The 19,165-nt window shown below is 35.3% G+C and overlaps 2 protein-coding genes and 1 long non-coding RNA gene across 4 annotated transcripts in view; 1 reads left to right on the top strand and 2 right to left on the bottom strand.

The window, feature by feature from the left end:
- Window positions 1-724: 724 nt before the first annotated feature.
- Window positions 725-7,568, bottom strand: LOC141483740 (uncharacterized). Its single transcript, XM_074178541.1, has 2 exons — window positions 7,074-7,568; window positions 725-1,769 (listed from the first exon to the last, which is right to left on the bottom strand). The coding sequence occupies exons 1-2, from the start codon at window positions 7,097-7,099 to the stop codon at window positions 725-727; spliced, it is 1,071 nt and encodes a 356-aa protein (XP_074034642.1). The 5' UTR covers window positions 7,100-7,568.
- A 608-nt stretch (window positions 7,569-8,176) lies between these two features.
- On the top strand, window positions 8,177-9,803 carry LOC141483759 (uncharacterized). The gene is made up of 3 exons (XR_012466273.1): window positions 8,177-8,997; window positions 9,053-9,140; window positions 9,200-9,803. It is a non-coding gene; the product is annotated as an uncharacterized lncRNA (long non-coding RNA).
- A 3,497-nt stretch (window positions 9,804-13,300) lies between these two features.
- The window catches only part of LOC111514165 (UPF0764 protein C16orf89 homolog), a 77,245-nt gene continuing 71,380 nt past the window's right edge, over window positions 13,301-19,165 (bottom strand). Inside the window, exons 3-4 of one of the 2 annotated variants that reach the window (XM_074178578.1) lie at window positions 17,592-17,758; window positions 13,301-13,661 (exon numbers count right to left, since the gene is read on the bottom strand). In XM_074178578.1, the coding sequence (XP_074034679.1) occupies window positions 13,408-13,661; window positions 17,592-17,758 (421 nt within the window). In that variant the 3' untranslated portion in view covers window positions 13,301-13,407. The remainder of the gene's footprint in view (window positions 13,662-17,591; window positions 17,759-19,165) is intronic. The other variant, XM_074178577.1, reaches the window with a different exon arrangement.

Here is a 19,165-nt window from a genome sequence, read left to right on the forward strand (position 1 = left end):
TCAGTTTCCCAGAATCGCGAGATTCTGCTTCAGCATGGTCAGCGGTTCACATGGGAACGGGCGATATAATTCCTCCCCCCGAAGATTCAACGTAGGAGGGTCAGCGAGGAAGTTGAACCCTAGACATCTCGATATCTTGACTTGGTTCGGATGGTCCATTGGTTTTGCACCCTCTGAAGCCAATCTTCTTGTGCAGTAGGTACAAACAGATTGATACTAGGACCAAGTAGATAAACATCGTCCAAAAACTTGGGATATGTGCTACGTCTTTGAAAGATATAATCGGTTCGTTTTCCATTATTGCGGTTTTTATTGAATGAAGTTCGTCCAGGTTCAGGTCATCAAGTTGGATCCCTATTGATTTGGGTGGCTCTGGCTTCCCTTCTTCCAAGTCTGGTAAGATGATTGGTTCACTATTGGTAACTTGGTGATCGTTGGTTATGATTTGGTTGCCACAGGATAACTGGCATCCAATTGGAATGTCGAATAGATAACTTCCAGGTAGTAGGTTCTCGATTTCGTTCTGGTTCTGGCACTTGAGTTTGGTAGTTTGTTGAGCCGGTAGGAGGACAACCCATTTGTTTGAGTTATCTAGTTGTCTAATGGCTGGTCTCGATAAATGTATGACAGTCTGCTTACAAGTGGAGGTGTTCTGGACATTGAGTAGCTGGATTTCGCATGGATTGTCTTCTGTCAGCTCTCTGATGTTGGTGGATGGGCAGATCTAGGTTCGATGGGAGATCTCCAAACAAGGATCGCTCAAGAATGCATACAATTTTTCGTTTTTTGACAAATATTTGTTTTGAGGTATAACAGCCTTAAACTGACCCTTAGTTAATATCGGAATAGAAAATAGGTGATAGTAATCGAAATTTGATGGATGGGTAATTGGAATATGCAAGATATAGGTTATTCTGAAATTTGATATATAGCTTTTGAGGCTAATAATTTTTTCATAAAGCAAAGTATTCTCGAAACTTATTTCAATTGGTAGTTGGTCTTTCTCAACGATTTTATTCAATTTTTGCAGTTCTTTGAACAAATCTTTTGTTTTTATAATACTAGGATGAAGAATGTTCAGTCTAGAAAATTGTATTGAGTTTTCAACATCTTGCAAAATTGAATTTATGATTTCAAATGTATTGATTATCTGATTCAAAATGTCTTTAATAAACATAGAGTTTTCTTTATACGTTTGATTTTCAACAATTTTTGCTATTTGATTAATTTTTGATTCCAAAAGCCTTTCGTTATGTTTCACTTGCTGAACTGTACTATTGAACTGATCAATTAATGAGATTGAGAGTGAGTTTTGCTTTTTGATATTCGTTACTAGATTATTTTGATTATCTTGTAATTCTTTGATCAGGCGGTCATATTTTTCACCATCGTTGGAATCTAAATTTCCTGTGATCGACTTGAAAATGGATCCAATTCCGTTTATAAGACCGCGCTTTGTTCTAAGTGGATGTGGTAAAATATTGTTGAGTCTGTCAGTCACCTCCTTTTCCGAAAATTCTAATATTTTTAAATAGTTAGATGTGTCCCATGAGTAGTCTTTGTGACTGCCTACAAGTGTCCTTACATTTTTTGAATGGAATTTCAGTTTATTTACCTCCACGATTATTGGATTTAAATCATAATAATGAATAAGTGAATATGCGTGCGTTTCGACTTTGGCTGTTCCAAGTTTGAGAGGAATAAGTCCTGGATTGTTCTTTAGGTTTTGTTTAGATATATTTTCCTGGAGTCCGAGAGTTCCAGATAATCTGAAAAATTAATCAATTTTCAATGGGAGATGGGTATTTTTTTGAGGGGACGTTTTAAATTGTCCATGTGAATTTTTTGTTGGTTTTCCGTAGAAACTGTTTTCATTGGATGATCGACCGTTTTGATTTGAGTTGGTTTTTGAAATTTATTTGCATCCTTCTGCCTAATATGTTTTTTCACGTAAACTTTTTGTTTGGTTTTGAATACAATGGGATCATCGCGTTTTTTATTTTCTCGTTCTACTATCTTTTCCTTTTGCTTTATTAGATCCGAGTTTATTTTGGAATAGAGGAGTTTCGATCGTTCCTTGTGATCATTGGTGTAATCATTTAGTAATTTCCGATCAATATCAATATTGAAAGGATCATTGGTTGAAATGTGACCACTTATGATGTCAATTGGCTTGAGTTTTGTGACCGAATGTATAGAGTGGTTGTATGCCAAAATTGCGTACAACATTTTCATTTTTGGAGGGGTTTTCAAAAATCCTCTAGTGTTGAGTAGACGAATGTGTTCTAGAATGGTAGAATGGAACCGTTCTATCATTCCATTGGATTGAGGATGGTGTGGTGATGTGAAATGAACTTCGACTTTGTGTAAAGCCAGGAGTTCCGAAATGAGAAAGTTATTGAATTCGGTACCGTTGTCAACGATAATTCGTTTGGGAATACCATGATGAGAAAAAAATTGAATGAGGTTGTCGGCTATTTCCGTACCTGTCAAGGAGTTGACTAGGTATGCCTGTGCGTACTTTGAAAAACTGTCTATGATTGTGAGGAATTTTCTACTTTCGATAGTGAATGTATCCATATGTACGATTTCGAAAGGTTTGGTTGCTGTAGGGGTGATGTTGAGCTTCATTTTGATGGGGTTTCGCTCATATTTGCTTTGTTGGCAAATAAGGCATTGATTAATATATGTTTGAATGGTTTCTTTTATGTTCGGCCAGTAATGTTTTTCCTTAATTCTTGCGAAAGTTTCGTCAACACCGCGGTGGTTTGACTTACCTTCATGGTGGTTTTTGATAATTTCTTGAACGTCTTCTTTTTTTGTAACGTCCAGAAGCTTTTTGGTACACCTTTTGAATTTTATAGAGGGCCACTTGAAATATTTTTGAATTGTTGCCGAAAATGGTTCATAAAGTTCGGGGTTTTCAAAATAGACATGGTACTGCACTCCTGGGGCGACATATTCTTTGATAAAATTCAAAATATTGTTTTCTGTATTATTTTGCGATATTTGTACATGAATTCTCATCTTTTTCTCGAACAGAATGGTAGTTTTAGGTTTGGCCGGAGAATGGAGAACTGAGCTTATAATCAACTGATTGAGCCCTAGGTTCACGGCACACTGCGCTATTGGAATTGTTACAACAGGGTTCTGTTATGCATTTGAGTGAATGGTGTCATCTTCAAGGTTTTCGCGTTCTGGTAGGGGTTCATCTTCTATTTGTTCGATATTAGGTTGCAATGGTGAAGAAATGTCATTTCTTCCATTACCTGTGGAAGGTAATTCATTGTCTTCGTGTATTCTGGGTTCTGGTAGGGGTTCATCTCCTGTACGTTCGGTATCAGGTTGAACTTGTAAAGAAAGATTGTCATTTTCTGTGTGACTTTTCGGAGGTAACTCGTTGTCCGTATTATTTACATGCATTTCGTTAGGAGGAATCATGATGGGGGAATATTCAGTGTCCAGATTGGGTTCTCCAATCATCAAAATATCGGAAGAGGGTTGATAATCCGGGGTTTCAAGGCAACGACTTACTGGGTTTCCTTGACCACTGAAGGTGACACCTTGATTTGTTATACGTTGTGATTCGTCTAGTATGTCATCCAATTCCTCCCAAAAGGTTTTGGTGTCCTTAGTGTGGATTTCGACACGGGATAAAGCATCGGCGTTGGTGTTCAACTTGCCTTTTTTGTAGATTATGGTATAATCGTATTCCTCTAGTTTGATCCGCCATCTCAGCAATTTTGAGTTGGGGTCCTTCAGAGAGAATAACCACTGAAGGGGTTTGTGGTCAGTGACTATATTGAACTTTCGTCCAAAGAGATATGGGCGGAAGTATTTGGTAGCCCATACGATCGCGAGAAGCTCTTTCTCAATGACTGAGTAATTTTGCTCAGAGTCATTCAGGGTCCAAGATGCGTATGCAACTGGAAGGTCTTGGCCTATAGGGCCTTGAGAAAGGACAGCTCCTAGGGCGAATTTACTTGCGTCCGTGGTGAGATTAAAAGGTTTAGAAAAGTCGGGGTACTGCAAAATCGGATCATTGATTAACAGGTTTTTGCAGGTATTGAAACATTCCAAAAACTCTGCATTATGTTCAATTTTTGCGCCTTTCTTCAGGCATTTGGTTAATGGTTTCGTTAGTCTAGCGAAATTATTGATAAAGCGTCGATAGTAACCTAACAAACCCAAGAATCCTTTGATCTGTTTGGTGGTTTTTGGGACGGGGAAATTTTTGAAGGCTGTGATTTTATCTGGATTCGGCTTGACACCTTCGGGAGTCACGACGTGTCCCAGATAGGCTACTTCCTTTCGTAGGAATTCCGATTTATCCAGCTGAATTTTGAAGTTTGAGCTTCTCAGCCTGTTGAAGACAGATTTAAGGCTCTCAAGGTGTTCTTGGAGGGAAGTCGAGAAGATAATAATATCGTCGAGGTATACCAAGCACTTTTCGTTCTGGATACCACGAAGGATATTATCCATTACGCGCTGAAAGGTAGCTGGCGCGTTTTTCAAACCAAATGGCATTCTCAGGTACTCATAATGGCCATGTTCCGTATTGAAAGCTGTTTTTTCAATATCGTCCTCTTCCATTTCAATTTGATGGAAGCCACTGGCCAGGTCGAGTGTTGTGAAATACTGGCATTTTCCCAGTTTGTCCAGAAGATCTGTGATGTTAGGTAAAGGGTATTTGTCATCTATCGTTTTCTCATTGAGCTTGCGATAGTCAACAACAACCCTCCATTTTTGCTTCCCAGAAGCATCGACCTTTTTGGGTACCACCCAAATAGGCGATGACCAAGGAGAATTGCTTGGCCGAATAATTTTCTGGTCGAGCATTTTTTTGATCTGATTTTCGACTTCTTGCTTGTGTATGAATGGGTACCGGTATGATTTTGTATACACCGGTATTTCATCAGATGTTCTAATTTGGTGCTTTACACGGCTCGTAAAAGTCAGCGGGGTATTTTCATAATAAAATATGTCAGAGAATTCTTTGCACAGCGAAAGTATCTTAGATCTTTCCTCGTCATTCAAATGGTCACATCGAATTTTTGAAAAATCTAAATTTTGCTTAGGGGAATCATCAAAATTATGAAAATCGATTTTTTGAATTTCGTTCTTATCAAATTTTTCAACAGCGATTGGTTCTGAAAAATTCAGGGTTACTGGTTTGGTGGTGTTGTTCAAAATTGTAGTGAGAGCTCTACCTTTATTTGCAACAGTAAGACACTCTGGCAATTCACAATTATGGAAGCGTTGGTGAGGTATTATTATTTCACCATTCTGAATTGATGTTTTGACCTGTATCACTTGCTCAGATCTTGGAGCAATCGTAATTAAATTGAGATCGCTTTTTGTTTTTTGAAACTTCAGTTTTATTTTCGCATAAGGAGTGATAAGATAGCCATTACCAAAATCTAGGTTAGCTTGTAAAAGTTTTAAATTGTCAAGACCAATTAATCCTTTGAAAATGTCATGAAATTTGAAAAGGAAAAATTTTAAATGTTTTTGTTGTGGCAAATTAAATAATTTTGAAGCGGGCATAGATGCGCTATATTTATGAGCTGATTTTTGGAAAACTGTGGAAACAATAAACGGGTCGTATTTTATTAGATTTGGAAACAGTTTTTGAGCAATTTCTGGATCTATAAAAGATTTCGTGGAGCCTGAATCAATGAGAAATTTTGCGTCATATTCCGGAAATGTTATATATGATAATTCGCTAGAACTAGAATTATTGAAAGAAATGATTTGCGGAACTAGGTTTGATTGTTCGTGGTTGGCATTTCCTGAAAATTTACCTCGGAATTGTCAAAGTTACTTTCCTGATTTTCATTTTCACAGTATAGAAATTCGTCATAATGTTCGTTATAATCTTCTTCAGCGTAATATTCGTGTTCGCTATAATTTGGTTCATTTTGAGTGTCACTAACTACCGTATTAAATAATTCCTCTGATATAAAATTTCTTTGGGGTTGGTTTTGAAATGAGTTTGAGGGTCCTGATCGATAATTAGGGGCGTTTCTTGTCGAAACACTCATTGGTACTGGTTTATTTGTTTGATATGTATTTCTGGTGGATACACTCATGGGTGTAGGTTTTGTGAGGTTCTGATTCTGATTGGGCCTGAAAACATTTCTGTTTTGAAATGGTTGTCTAAAAATTTGCGCGTTGGTGAAGAATTTTTGGGGTTGGCTTGGTGCTCGTGGCTGAATTGGTATTGGTTGTGAAGGAAATTGATTTTGCTGTCTGAAAAAGTTATTTGGTGTACTATAATTATTGGCAGGAGAAGAATTTGGCTGTCTGATCTGAATTGGTGTTCTAGAAGGTTGAAAGTTTGGTCTAAATGTATTCTTATTTGAGAAATTTTGGAAGTAATGTACATTGTCTTCCTGTAAAACAAACTGCAATGCTTCACTGAGAGATTTGGGTTGCATACAACGTATTGTAGTACCCAAGGGTTCCTTGAGCCCAGAAAGAAAGGTTTTCAATGCCAAATTGCTATATAAATCTCTTTTACACCTTTTAGATTCTTGTGTGATTTCGTGAACGTCGATATAATTGCACAATAGGTTCAATATATTTAAACACCTATCATAGAACTGTTGAGGCTTTTCATTAGGGGATTGCCTAAGCATAACCATGTCTCTGTTTAGGCAAGTTTCATCCCTTTGATCGGCAAAGTTTCTGGTTAATGTATCTTTGAGTTCTCTCCAATTTGAAACATTCTGTATATTGGCTACTACTTTAGCATTGCCTGATAATTTTGAAATGAGACAGTTCAGCAAATAAACATTTTGAAAGCTTGTCGGCTCAGCCACATTATAAAAAGTATTAATTATTGAATCACAAACTGCTAGATATCTATTTAAATCATTAGGGTTGCCGTCGAATTCGGGCACACACCTAAGGTATTCTGAGTTGAATTGATTAGCCATTATTATATTTGAACTACTAGAAGAATTAGGCAAAGAAACTGAAGAGTCAGCTGAAGGGTTTTTGTTATTCAAATTTAACTTTCCAAGAATTTGAGATAAGTTATCAATAGACATTTAAAAATTACGACTTACATTAAAATTGTAAGAACTTTGAGCATCCTTTATAAGGTAGACGACTGGTTCCTCGATTTTTGATTTCCAGAAAGACTTCCTTGCGAGACTGGACGATTCTGTTCCACTCCCCGATGATCTGCCTGTTGAGGGTAGCTAAAGGTCCACGATGGATTGGGTTTCTTGAGGTTTGAAGAGCCACTCCTTCACAAACACCTCCACAAGACAAAACAACAAGTTCGATACCCGATAAATCGTTGAAACGAAAACTGCACGTTCGATACGTTCAATTTCGAGTATCCTACCGACTGCGCCAAATATAACTTTCGGATGTCAAAGTCCCTTTTTAAAAATTAATTTTATTAACAAAAATTGATGTTAACAGTATGAGAGCATAATTATAACTGAATTACAAAAGTATTCTTCCCATGAAGATAAGAATGCTTGCACATCAGTTTCCCAGAATCGCGAGATTCTGCTTCAGCATGGTCAGCGGTTCACATGGGAACGGGCGATATAATTAGTGCTTCATCTTATAATATTATCCAGGAAGGTGCTGATGAGACAGATGTTTTATTCCGAAACTTCGAAGTCCGCCATTGGGGATGATAGTGTTATATGGCAACTCTGCAACTCTTGCACATAATAAATTTTGTAGCGTTCCTTTGATGATATTTAATTCAATTCCATAACGACATTTGGGAGGAAGAACTGAATAGAAAAAAATGATGTTGGTATAATTTAATGTTCATGTAAAACTAGTTGTTCTGGGAGGGCTTTTTCCACTTTGTATCTGAAAAATAACTTCCATGCATATTTATGTACATCACAAGTATTCATGAAGAGTTTATTTTGAACTCTATGGCTTCCTTCCTATGGCAGTTTTCCCATAATGTTTTGTATAAACTTCATCGATATAACAAATTATCAAAAATAAAATTACAATAATAAAATAATTTCCAAAAACCCCCAATAATTTATGGAATGTGATCAATGGAATTTGTCCTAAACAAAAACATACAACGAAAATTGAATCAATATAGGTAAATGACAAAATCGTAATTTCTAAAGATGGAATTGCTGATTAATTTACTACATTAACTACACCCACACAGCACCAGATATTCATGGAATATTCCCTCTATGTCATAAAACGAATGTATATATTCCAAATATTCATAGAATATTCTTGGAATATATACATGCCTTTAGAATATTCATAGAATATGCTTGAATGAATATGTCAGGATTGTTCCCGAAAGAATGTGCATAGAATATCTATAAATAGATTATTCTCCCGTGAATATTCAAAGAATATTGTCGATCGAATATACCATATGGTATATCCTTAGAATATATCCCCACGGTATATTTTGGAATATTGTATTATATGTATTACTGGAATTTTGAATTATCTTATGATAACGTATTGAAATAATTCAATATTATTAAAAACAAAAATATTTGAAGATTTTAATCGAATGCATAACCTAACTTTTTGAACTTAACGCGAAGATTCTAACTGTTGGAAACGACAAAAAAATTCGAATGGGCCAATAAATGAACCAATGCATCAATGAATCGGTTTATTCTCATCCTATTTGTCTTTTTGTAATTGAAATTATTCAATTACAAAGCGACAAATCCTGGCAACAGAGAAATTGGGAAGTGAACTATTGGACGTTTCTTATTGGTCAATTGAAGTGTAGCGCGCGACAGACATCGCTTGGCAGCTTTGCGTTGAAATCGACATTTGATTTAACATGGCGGTTGACATGGCAGGTTTGCGTGTGTAATGTATGGTGTATTGGTGTCAGTATCAAAGTATAATTCTCTCATGTTCAGTGTACCATTTATAGTTTGAGGCTGTCCAATTTGCAGCACAGCGAATAGTTTGCTTTTGCATCTTCAAACAGTAGAGTTACATATTCAGTCTTTAAGAAAAGTAAGTAAATGACATAATGAAGCCACGATTTTTAACGTACAACACCTCATTTCAGGCCCGAGGAAAGTTCGTGTGTGGGATTTGTTGGTTTGACATGTTTATAAACTAGAGTGATTTTAGTTGTGTATCTTCAGTAGAGAAAAGTAAGTGAATGACTCTTTTGTATCATTCGTTTTCATAATTTTTATCATTTTTTTTCAAGATAGTATCAATATGCCCAAAAAGGAAACGGAATGGTACCCGGTACAAGACGGTGCGCCAAGAAACTGAAAACGTAAAGAGTACTTTTCAACTAGGGAATACAAGTTGTTCTCCAAGTCATAAAAAGTTGTAAATGTTCATGAGGAACCTATGAGAAAAATATCTATTTGATTTGTATTCCAATTTTATTGTGCCACTTTCAAATAGTAATAATGAACGTTAATGTTGGACAAATAGCAGGAAAACTCTTCTGGTGAGCAAAGTTTGGATAACTTTGAGTAAGTGAAATTCATTGAAGAACCCATCATACCACTCATTTAAAATAATTTATTTGTGGATTTATTTTTTGAAGTGAGAAACCTATATCTCGCTCATTTCTTGATGTTATACATTTTTTCTTCTTGAATGAAATGATATATTTATTATTTTTCAATTAGCGCTGATGAATTCAGAGAGTTGTTATTTTAGTATATTTTTCAGTGTACATTTTTTTTGAGAGTAGGAACATCCTAATTTGAATACATTTGTAATATTTGTAACATGACAATATTCAGGAATATTTTATTCAGTGAATAAATATCTGGAATTAGATTTTTTATTTTCAATATTTGTATAAACGTCATATATGTATATTGTTTCTGAAATAAATGTATTTATGAATATTATATATTTTATTACTTGTATATATATATATATATATATATATATATATATATATATATATATATATGTGCCTAATAGCATATACTCGTCACATTCTTGGAATATTCCAAATATTCCTAGGATATTCATAAAATATATTTTTAGAATATTCTATGGTGATTCCCTATTTTATATTCCTACAATAAGTTATGAATATCCCCAATATTTTATGAATATTCCTCGGATTCTACTCCCGGAATATTCTCAATAGAATATACCTTACATATTCTAAGAATATTTCAAGATATTCCAAGAATATCCCCAAAGGAATATTCTTAGAATGTATCAAAGGTTCGCCAGGAGCACTTCCAGGGAATATTCTCCAGGAGATATCTATATTCATGGCATATTCATAGCATAATACAATATCCTTGAATGTATATTCATGAAATATTCCTTGAATATCTATTGCTATGTGGGCAGTAAATCGGGACAGAAAATGCAACAATAATAAGAACACCAAATAATTTTTTTGGAAAACTTCGAAAACTTGAGTAATGATGGATGTTATGAATAATTTTGAAAAAAAAAATACCTGTATGAGATAACATTGGTATGCATAATCAATACATATTTATTGCAAGGTAAAAGTCCGAATTGACGGAAATTAGTAATAACAACACTGATAATTATCAACCAATTTATTTATTGCCAGTAGTCTCCAAGATAATCGAAAAACTCATGAAGAAACAAATTCATATTTTTTTTTTATTTGAAGTTCTCTCAAACAACCATTTTGGATGTAGGCATGGCCGAAGTACAAAAGATGCAATATGTACAATAACCCCTAACCTGTGTTTTTATAGGTTTATCAAAGGCCTTCTTGTAAAAGAAGCTAACATTTTGTAAGTGAGTGGGTATATTCGACCCTCCATCGCAACCCTTAAGGGCTTATTGTGGCTGACACCTATTCACACTCGACCAAATAAACCCAGCTTCTTAACGAATCCGATTATTCTGTACGGTGAGTGGTTTTTCAGGTCATATGGTAAGAGTACGGCTCTGCCAAACTCTGAATACCTATTCCGGTCCCCAGCGAGGCAGGCACAAAGTATGTGCTCTGCTGTTTCATCATTTTCCAAACAGACACACACTGTCTTCCCACAGTCCGAATCTCTGCATATGATGACAGTGACCTGTGAGAAGGCCTGTTAGACATCGTAGATCATCCCAACTATAGTTCAACAACTGTTTGTTATCAAGCTTCGAAAGGTGAACAAACGCCTTGGAATCAGCCAATCCTGGAAGATTCTGCCAGAAGTCCAAAAATGTTCTTGCCATTCAGGTGTTCAATGTTTGTTCGGCAAATCCTAAAGCGATGCCAATGACAGGTTCTGGTCCGATGAAGCTGCTTGCAGCACCCTCCTTCGCAACGGAGTCAGCAGCTTCAGTGCCTTCCATATTCCAAAGGGAGTTGCTGATTCATTCTGATCTATTTCAATTCCAGATATAATATATTTGTTTGGCAAATCCTAAAGCGATGCCAATGACAGGTTCTGGTCCGATGAAGCTGCTTGCAGCACCCTACTTCGCAACGGAGTCAGCAGCTTCATTGCCTTCCATATTCCAAAGGGAGTTGCTGATTCATTCTGATCTATTTCAATTACAGATATAATTTTAACTTTTAACCACGAAGAATCATGAAACGTAGGGAAAATACGTACAAAATGACATAGGCGGGTTATTTAGAATTTGGCGGACTTAAACACGAAACTGACAGTGAAACCACGTGGCCATAACGGTACTCAATGATCTGTCAAATTTTGAACGCATCCATTTCATTCGTCTTGGCGCATGGCCGATGACAGGTATTCACACGTTACGAGTTTTTTTTCATACTGAAAAAGTTTTTTGCTATTTTATCTGTTTATGTAGCAATTGTTTTATTTCTCACAACACTTATCTTCAAATTTTATAACTTATTTTTAGAAAAAGAGTTCTTTATTTATTCATTTACAAATTTAATTGTTTTAAAACGCTCGACGGACAAAACGACATGCATAAGTAACGGATAAAATGACATATGTCATTTTGTCCATAGCTTTTGTGTTATATGGAGGTAGGTCCTAGCTTGAAGACTGGCAGTCAACAAATCTAAAGAAATGAACTTTAAACAACGTTCAAGCCAGTCTCTAGTATACCTACACAGTAGGTTGTAGGTATATTAGAGACTGGCTTGAACGTTTAAAGTTCTTTTCTTTAGATTTCTTGACTGCCAGTCTTCAAGCATAGCCCATTGAACAATAATAAAGTTTTTCTTTCTTATTCAGAGGAATGGGGCAAATTACGGATATGCAGTTGGTTAGTACCTCATCCACTAGATGGAGTGACATTTTGTTGTTTCGCTCCAACATAGGAAGAGGAATGAAATTCTCTGAATGAATCCCGATTTTCAATTATGGAATATCATTGACTTTAGGTCGATGATGGTCACTATTTTGCACTGATGAGTGGCTAATGAGCCCGAAACCGGTCTGCAAGTGTGCCCGTTCCAAAATGGAAGGTCGACTCTTTCAGTTGTATTGCCAATTGCATATGCAGGAAATTTTCTGTGAAGATTCCTGCACTAACACAAGTTCATTTCTTTAGATTTACTTCAAGAATAGTTGAATTGAATACGTTTGTGGTTCAGCTTAGCAACACTGATGAGATAAATGGCGGGTCGAAACAGCGCTGTGTGGTGTCGAATCATGAAGCGTTTTGTTTGTGCTCCAGTTCACAACCAGTTTCCTTGCAGTGAAAGCTGCAGTGAAAACAAAGGATAAATCTCGTTGGTGGTCGACCTCCTTGAGGAACCTCGTTCATCCTTGCGATCCCATAGATGTCATCAACATTTCAACTTTTATTTCTACTTTAATCTCGAAATTTCGACTTTAAAATAAAAATTCCGAGATCAAAGTGTAAATTTTGAGTTCTAAAGTAGGAATTTCCAAGAAACAAATAATAAAACATGTGGCCCTTCTGATTTTTTATAGTTATTTTTTTTAGATCAAGCAACTAAAAGTACAACTTTTTCGTCCCAAGGGTTTTCTTCATATCAGGACTGTGAGCTGGCCAAATTTAAGGTCCTGCACGTCCAATCCAGCGAATAGGGTAGGTGATGTCAAGATGCTGACAGCAAGAACAATCAAATGAGCTGGAGCCCCGTCGTGCATAGGCCATATGTTTCCTCTCACAAGTACCGACACTTCTAACAAAATGGGTAGATGATCTCGCAAAAAGTTCATCTAGGATTCACCTGTTAATCTTGCTGGTAGGAAAAATGGGCCAATTAGGTAGTCACAATCATTCCTACCCAAAAGTTCAGTGAACATTGTTGCTGGAAATGACTCTTTGATTACGTGGGGATTTTCGTCGTGAAGTTTTGTACCTCAATTAGGAAACACCCTGTATCACCATATGAAAAAATGCAGTTTCGCTGTATTTTTCTATATTCATAATTTGATAACAATTTTTTAAAATCATTAGTTCAAGATTCATGACATATATTCCTAACATTACGTTTATCTATTTCGAATATAATGTATTGTAATGATTTTGGAAACTTGTGTTATGAAAATATCTGTAATACAGAGCTAGGGCGGCAGCTCCCAATCCTGTTGAATGATCAGAACATCCATAGTCTATGAGTGTACTTGTCCTCTTCGATTTGTTTTTTGCAATGCTTTCATAGCAACCATGTGGATTTTGCCATCTTATTACTTCACTTATCCATTCTTCAGATATAAACTCTGAGTAACCTTCCATTCCACATAACACAACTGAAAATAGTAAAAGTTGAATATTTTCAATTCATTCAGTCAATAATGCACAATTATTACTAGTATTCAGTATATGTATATATATATATATATATATATATATATATATATATATATATATATATATATATATATATATATATATATATATATATATATATATGCTTTGCGACAAAATGGCTACGGACCAAAGATCATTCAAAAGGCCATCGACAGACAAAGAAGAACCAAAAAAACATCCACTAGATCGACAGAAGACTCTCCACACGACAGACAATCTGTGACACTACCTTATATCAAAGGTGTGACCGACAAAATCGGGAGAATACTAAGACGTAAAAACATTCGGACAACCTACAAACCGCAAAAAACGATATCCAGTTGGCTGCCCAGACCGAAAGAGAGAATTTCCCTAGAAAACCAAGGAGTATATAGCATCACATGCGAGGACTGTGGACAACAATATATCGGTCAGACCAACAGACGTATATCTGCCAGAACCCAGGAGCACGAAAACTCGATACGAACAAAACAAACCTCCTCTGCCCTCTTTCAACACCATCTACAAACAGGTCACAAGATTAATTTTGAGTCCACAAAACAGAAAGCACAGGTGCAAAACCCAAGAATTCGACAAATAAGGGAAGCTATCGAAATCGAATCGAATATATATATATATATATATATATATATATATATATATATATATATATATATATATATATATATATATATACCGGGTGTCCCACATTTTATGTGACAGGCAATATCTGGTTTGTTGAAGGAGATACACAAAAATGTTTCATACAAAAGTTTTAGGAGTTCATGAGAGATATATTTTGATATAATTTTTAAATATACAGGGTATTTGGTGTAGGTGCTACAGACCAAAATTCCATTTTTTAAAATAGAACGCCCTGTATATCATTACATATTCAGATGCTACGTTAAATTCTGATATCATTTCATGTTTGGTTTTTGAAATTCGGTTACGGCGTTGTTGAGTTATTGCACTTTTCCTTAAATATAAAGTTTCAAAAAACTTATTTACTCGTACACGAATCCAGTCTATATCTTTTATTAAATTGAACTAGACTACTACTGAATACAAACCATTATTCTCACCTCTACGATACGATATCGATATCAGTTGAATATAATATTGAAATTCTTGAGAATGAGACTAACTTGAGGGTGAATTGCTTTATATTTCACAATTTCATCAAGTAGCTTATGCTTGTTGATGCCATAGTAACAAATGTTGTTGAATTGTATCTACTCGTCAGTTCGATTCAGTGATTCTTTGCAAAACAGTAACTGTGTTCTTTGTGCGAAAACTCCAGTATGCCTTTCGCGTTTAGTCCAAGTGATTGCATTGATATGTTATTAATTTTTGGAGAATGTCAGAAAAACTGCCGTCAAGCACAACGTCTATACCAAGAACGTTTTCCAAACAGACCCATTCCGTCACGAATGACTTTTTCGAGAGTTGTAGAAAAATTGCGAACTGGGTCATTTCCTTCTACTATAAAGCATCGTCATCATACGAGATCTGTTAGAACTGAAGATTTAGAGATCAATGTGTTGGCTTATATTATTATTCATCCACATGTTTCTATCCATACTCTTGCAGAAGAAGTCGGTGTGAGTAAATCTAATGTACAGAGAATTCTGAAAGAAAATAAATACCACCCATTCAAAATTCAGTTGATACAAGGTTTGAAACCCACGGACTTTGAACGACGACTTGAATTCATTGCTTGAATTCAGGTAATATTACATAAAAGTCCTAACATATTCAGTCAAATTTTGTGGAGCGATGAATCGCGATTCCACAATAATGGAGTTGTGAATCGACATAACAGTCACTATTGGTCTCAAGAAAATCCCCACGGGGTCCGCGAAAGTAATTTTCAAACTACTTGGGGTATTAATGTATGGTGTGGATTGTTCAATGGCCGCATCATAGGACCTTACTTTTTCAATGAAAATCTCAATGGATTGCGATATTTACATTTTCTAGAAAATGATTTGATCCAGTTGATGGAAGATATTCCCATAGCAGAACGACAAGGAATTTGGTGGCAACAAGATGGTGCTCCTCCTCACAATTCACAGGTTGTTACTCAATATCTGGATAGAACGTACCCAAATAGATGGATTGGTAATAAGGGTCCAATTCGGTGGCCGGCTCGTTCCCCAGATTTATCACCGCTTGATTTTTTCCTATGGGGTTATTCAAAAGATATTGTTTTCACTACTCCCCCTTTGAATGTGGATGATCTGAAAATGAAAATTCGACTAGCGTGCAGTGATATTACGCCTGATATTACAAGAGCGACTTGTACGAGAGAAGTGATTCGACGTTTCGAAGCCTGTATAATATCTAATGGGCATCACTTTGAACAATTTTTATGACTTATTTCTAGGTACCTACCATTCTCATGAAATGATTTATCAAGTTATATTATTTACATTGTTATTAATTAAAGATTTGTTTTCGAATACACCTCTTTCAATTTCGCAATTGTTTCATATTCAAAATGATTCCTGACTGAATTCCACAACTCAAAATTGAAACCATTACTTCGAACACCCAAAATTTTGACTAATTTTCATGTGATCTGATGCAGAGAGAATAATTGTATGAGATATTTTTAAAAATAATAGTCGTTCTCAAGACTTTACATTTCAAGCAATAACTCAACAACGCCGTAACCGAATTTCAAAAACCAAACATGAAATGATATCAGAATTTAACGTAGCATCTGAATATGTAATGATATACAGGGCGTTCTATTTTAAAAAATGGAATTTTCGTCTGTAGCACCTACACCAAACACCCTGTATATTTGAAAATTATATCAAAATATAGCTCTCATGAACTCCTAAAACTTTTATATGAAACATTTTTGTGTATCTCCTTCAACAAACCAGATATTGCCTGTCACATAAAAAGTGGGACACCCAGTATATGTATATATATATATATATATATATATATATATATATATATATATATATATATATATATATATATATATATAGCAAAATGATTCCATGAAAATCAAGAGATAAATAGATAAGATAAGATAAGTACTATTCTGATCATTCCCAAATGGATTTCAATTTAAGAGCCACCGGTAGACAGCTGTTTTAGCCTATTGGCCTATTTAGCCATCGTCAGTACTGGATAGGCGGTCCTCGATTAATCAAGAAAAGTACTTAAACAAAAATAACTGCGTAAAAGCAAGCAAGACATCAGTGGTGTGACACCCAAGTCAACTTGCCAAGTTTTTATGTAGGTGTTGGTGGTTTGACCAATCAACCGACAACTGCGGTAGCAGAAATTTGGGAAGCTAACGTGGAGTGCCATCGGAAAATGAATCCACATGTTTCGGGAAATAATATAAATAGAGAAGGGTTAATGCAGTCAAGCTGCTGGAAAGTAATTCCATGAAAATCAAAAGATAAATAGATAAGTACTATTCTGATCATTCCCACATTGATTTCGATTTAAGAGCCACCGGTAGAGAGCTGTTTCAGCCTATTGGGCATCGTCAGTACCAGGCAAGAAGACCTCGATTGAAAACAAAATGTGAATAACCAAGAAAAGTACTTGATAAAAATAACTGCGTAAACGCAAGCGAGACATAAGGAGAACCACCTATTGGTTGGACAGCCAAGTTTTTATGTCGACGTTGGTGATTTGACTAATAAGCAGATAAACATTATTTTTATAGGGAGTTTTCTTCATGTTTAATGGTTTTCTAAACTTCAACCAAAAACATCAAGAAACCACAGTTTCATTGTGTATATCCGAAATAAGAAAGTGACTCCTTCCACTATTTGGGTATCACTTGAAGGTTTTTCTGCACTCTCTGCTCTACAACTACAACTGATGATTTTTTTATGAAATATAAATATCACCTTGCTCCATGAATATGTCATGGTAAGGATATCCAAGATATTCATTGGTCTTAGCTTCCTTGTAGATGTAGGAACAAAATTTCTCTGTATAGTCGTTGAATGATGTCGAACGGTACTCGTCAGGAATCTTGCAACCTTGCAATCGTTGGATCTGAAGATAAAGAAGCCTGAAAATTTCAGAGTTTCAAATATATTATATGATTGTCAAAAATAATAATATTCATGTATTCATCCTTGAGAGCATATCTAATTAATATTTGAACATTATTGTGTGTTCTAGAAGAAAGTTGGGCAAGTATGAAGCAGAAAGGTGAATTTTCGTCATTTTTAATTTCAGATCCCCAAATATAAAGTTCGAGTATGAAATCGAAAGTAACTAAGAGTTGAAATTCTGCGATGTTCCAATGAGGATTTGAAATTTAATGTACATAGGAAGAATACTAGCACCTTCAGATATATCTCTGAAAACTCCAACCATTGCCCACAACAAAAAAGGTGAAACTACATTTTCTTGTGCATATGCTGGATACAAAAGTGGCTTCCAAAACTGCTCGTATACTCAAAAGACAAGATGACGGAAAAGAAAAAATATCTGAGATTTACGAAATAAGTTGTGAGGATTGTGATAAAAAGTATGTCGGTCAAACTAAGTAGACTATAATAGCTCGCATATTCGATTTCATATTCAAATATACAGTATTGCTCAACATGCCATAGAGAACGGCTACAGAATAAGTGGGGAATGAATACATGAAATTATTGAAGTCGGTAGATGAAAACAAATTTTTAGATGTTTTCGGAAGTTCAGAAATTCCCCTCTTTTCGTACTCTTAAGTAATCACAGAAAGAAAACAAGTCAAAATTAGGTAGCAAGTATCAGTAGGTACTAGAAATTAATTTAATCAATTTAATAACCTGTGTGGTGGATACACCATAGTGAGACTTTCTCCCTATTTTTGTGTGTTCAATCTCATCGTGTTGATTTGGGGAAAATTGAAATGAAGCATTAGGCGTAAACATAATTTTCCAAAATTTGATAATAAGGTAATAGAGGTAATTGAAGAAGAAGCATCTAATATTACCGACGAAGACTGACAGAAAAGGATTAAAAATGTAATTTTAGTTGAAAAAGACCATATGGAGATTCTTCGTGATAGATCTTCTCTAAGAATGTGTATGGTTTTATTTAATATATTGAATGTGAGATCTTGTTGTGTTTCGATTTGTACTTGTTCCTCGATAAGTGATTCATGACTGTTGAATTTATTTATGTTCAAGTTTTCCCAAATGTCCATGCGGTTTTCCTTGTTGATTTGTTTTATTAGTTTTATGTTCTCTGGTGGGGGGAAATTATGTTTGTTTTGTATGGCGTGTGTTGCAAGGTTTGATTTATATACTGTTAGATTCATGTATGCCTTTTTTGTGCTCATTGTACCTTTCTATCAGTTTTTTCTTGGTTTGGCCGATATAGAATTTGTTGCAGTCCGAGCATTGTATAGTGTATATCCCGTTTTGGTCTTTGTCTTCTTCTTCTTCATAGTTGTTTATTTTTTGTGTTATCTTCGTGTTCGGCT

This window comes from Leptinotarsa decemlineata, unplaced genomic scaffold, assembly GCF_025532065.1.
Source record: "Leptinotarsa decemlineata unplaced genomic scaffold, Ldec_3_MD MMD2_tig00004067_RagTag_RagTag, whole genome shotgun sequence".
Taxonomy (NCBI): domain Eukaryota; kingdom Metazoa; phylum Arthropoda; class Insecta; order Coleoptera; family Chrysomelidae; genus Leptinotarsa; species Leptinotarsa decemlineata.

Bases quoted from the DNA above. Each gene is read 5' to 3' on its own strand.
- LOC141483740 (XM_074178541.1), bottom strand. From the start codon at position 7,099: ATGCTCAAAGTTCTTACAATTTTAAT. The intron at 1,770-7,073 runs GTAAGTCGTAAT...TTAATTTTTCAG, and splicing joins AAAGTTCTTACAATTTTAAT to ATTATCTGGAACTCTCGGAC.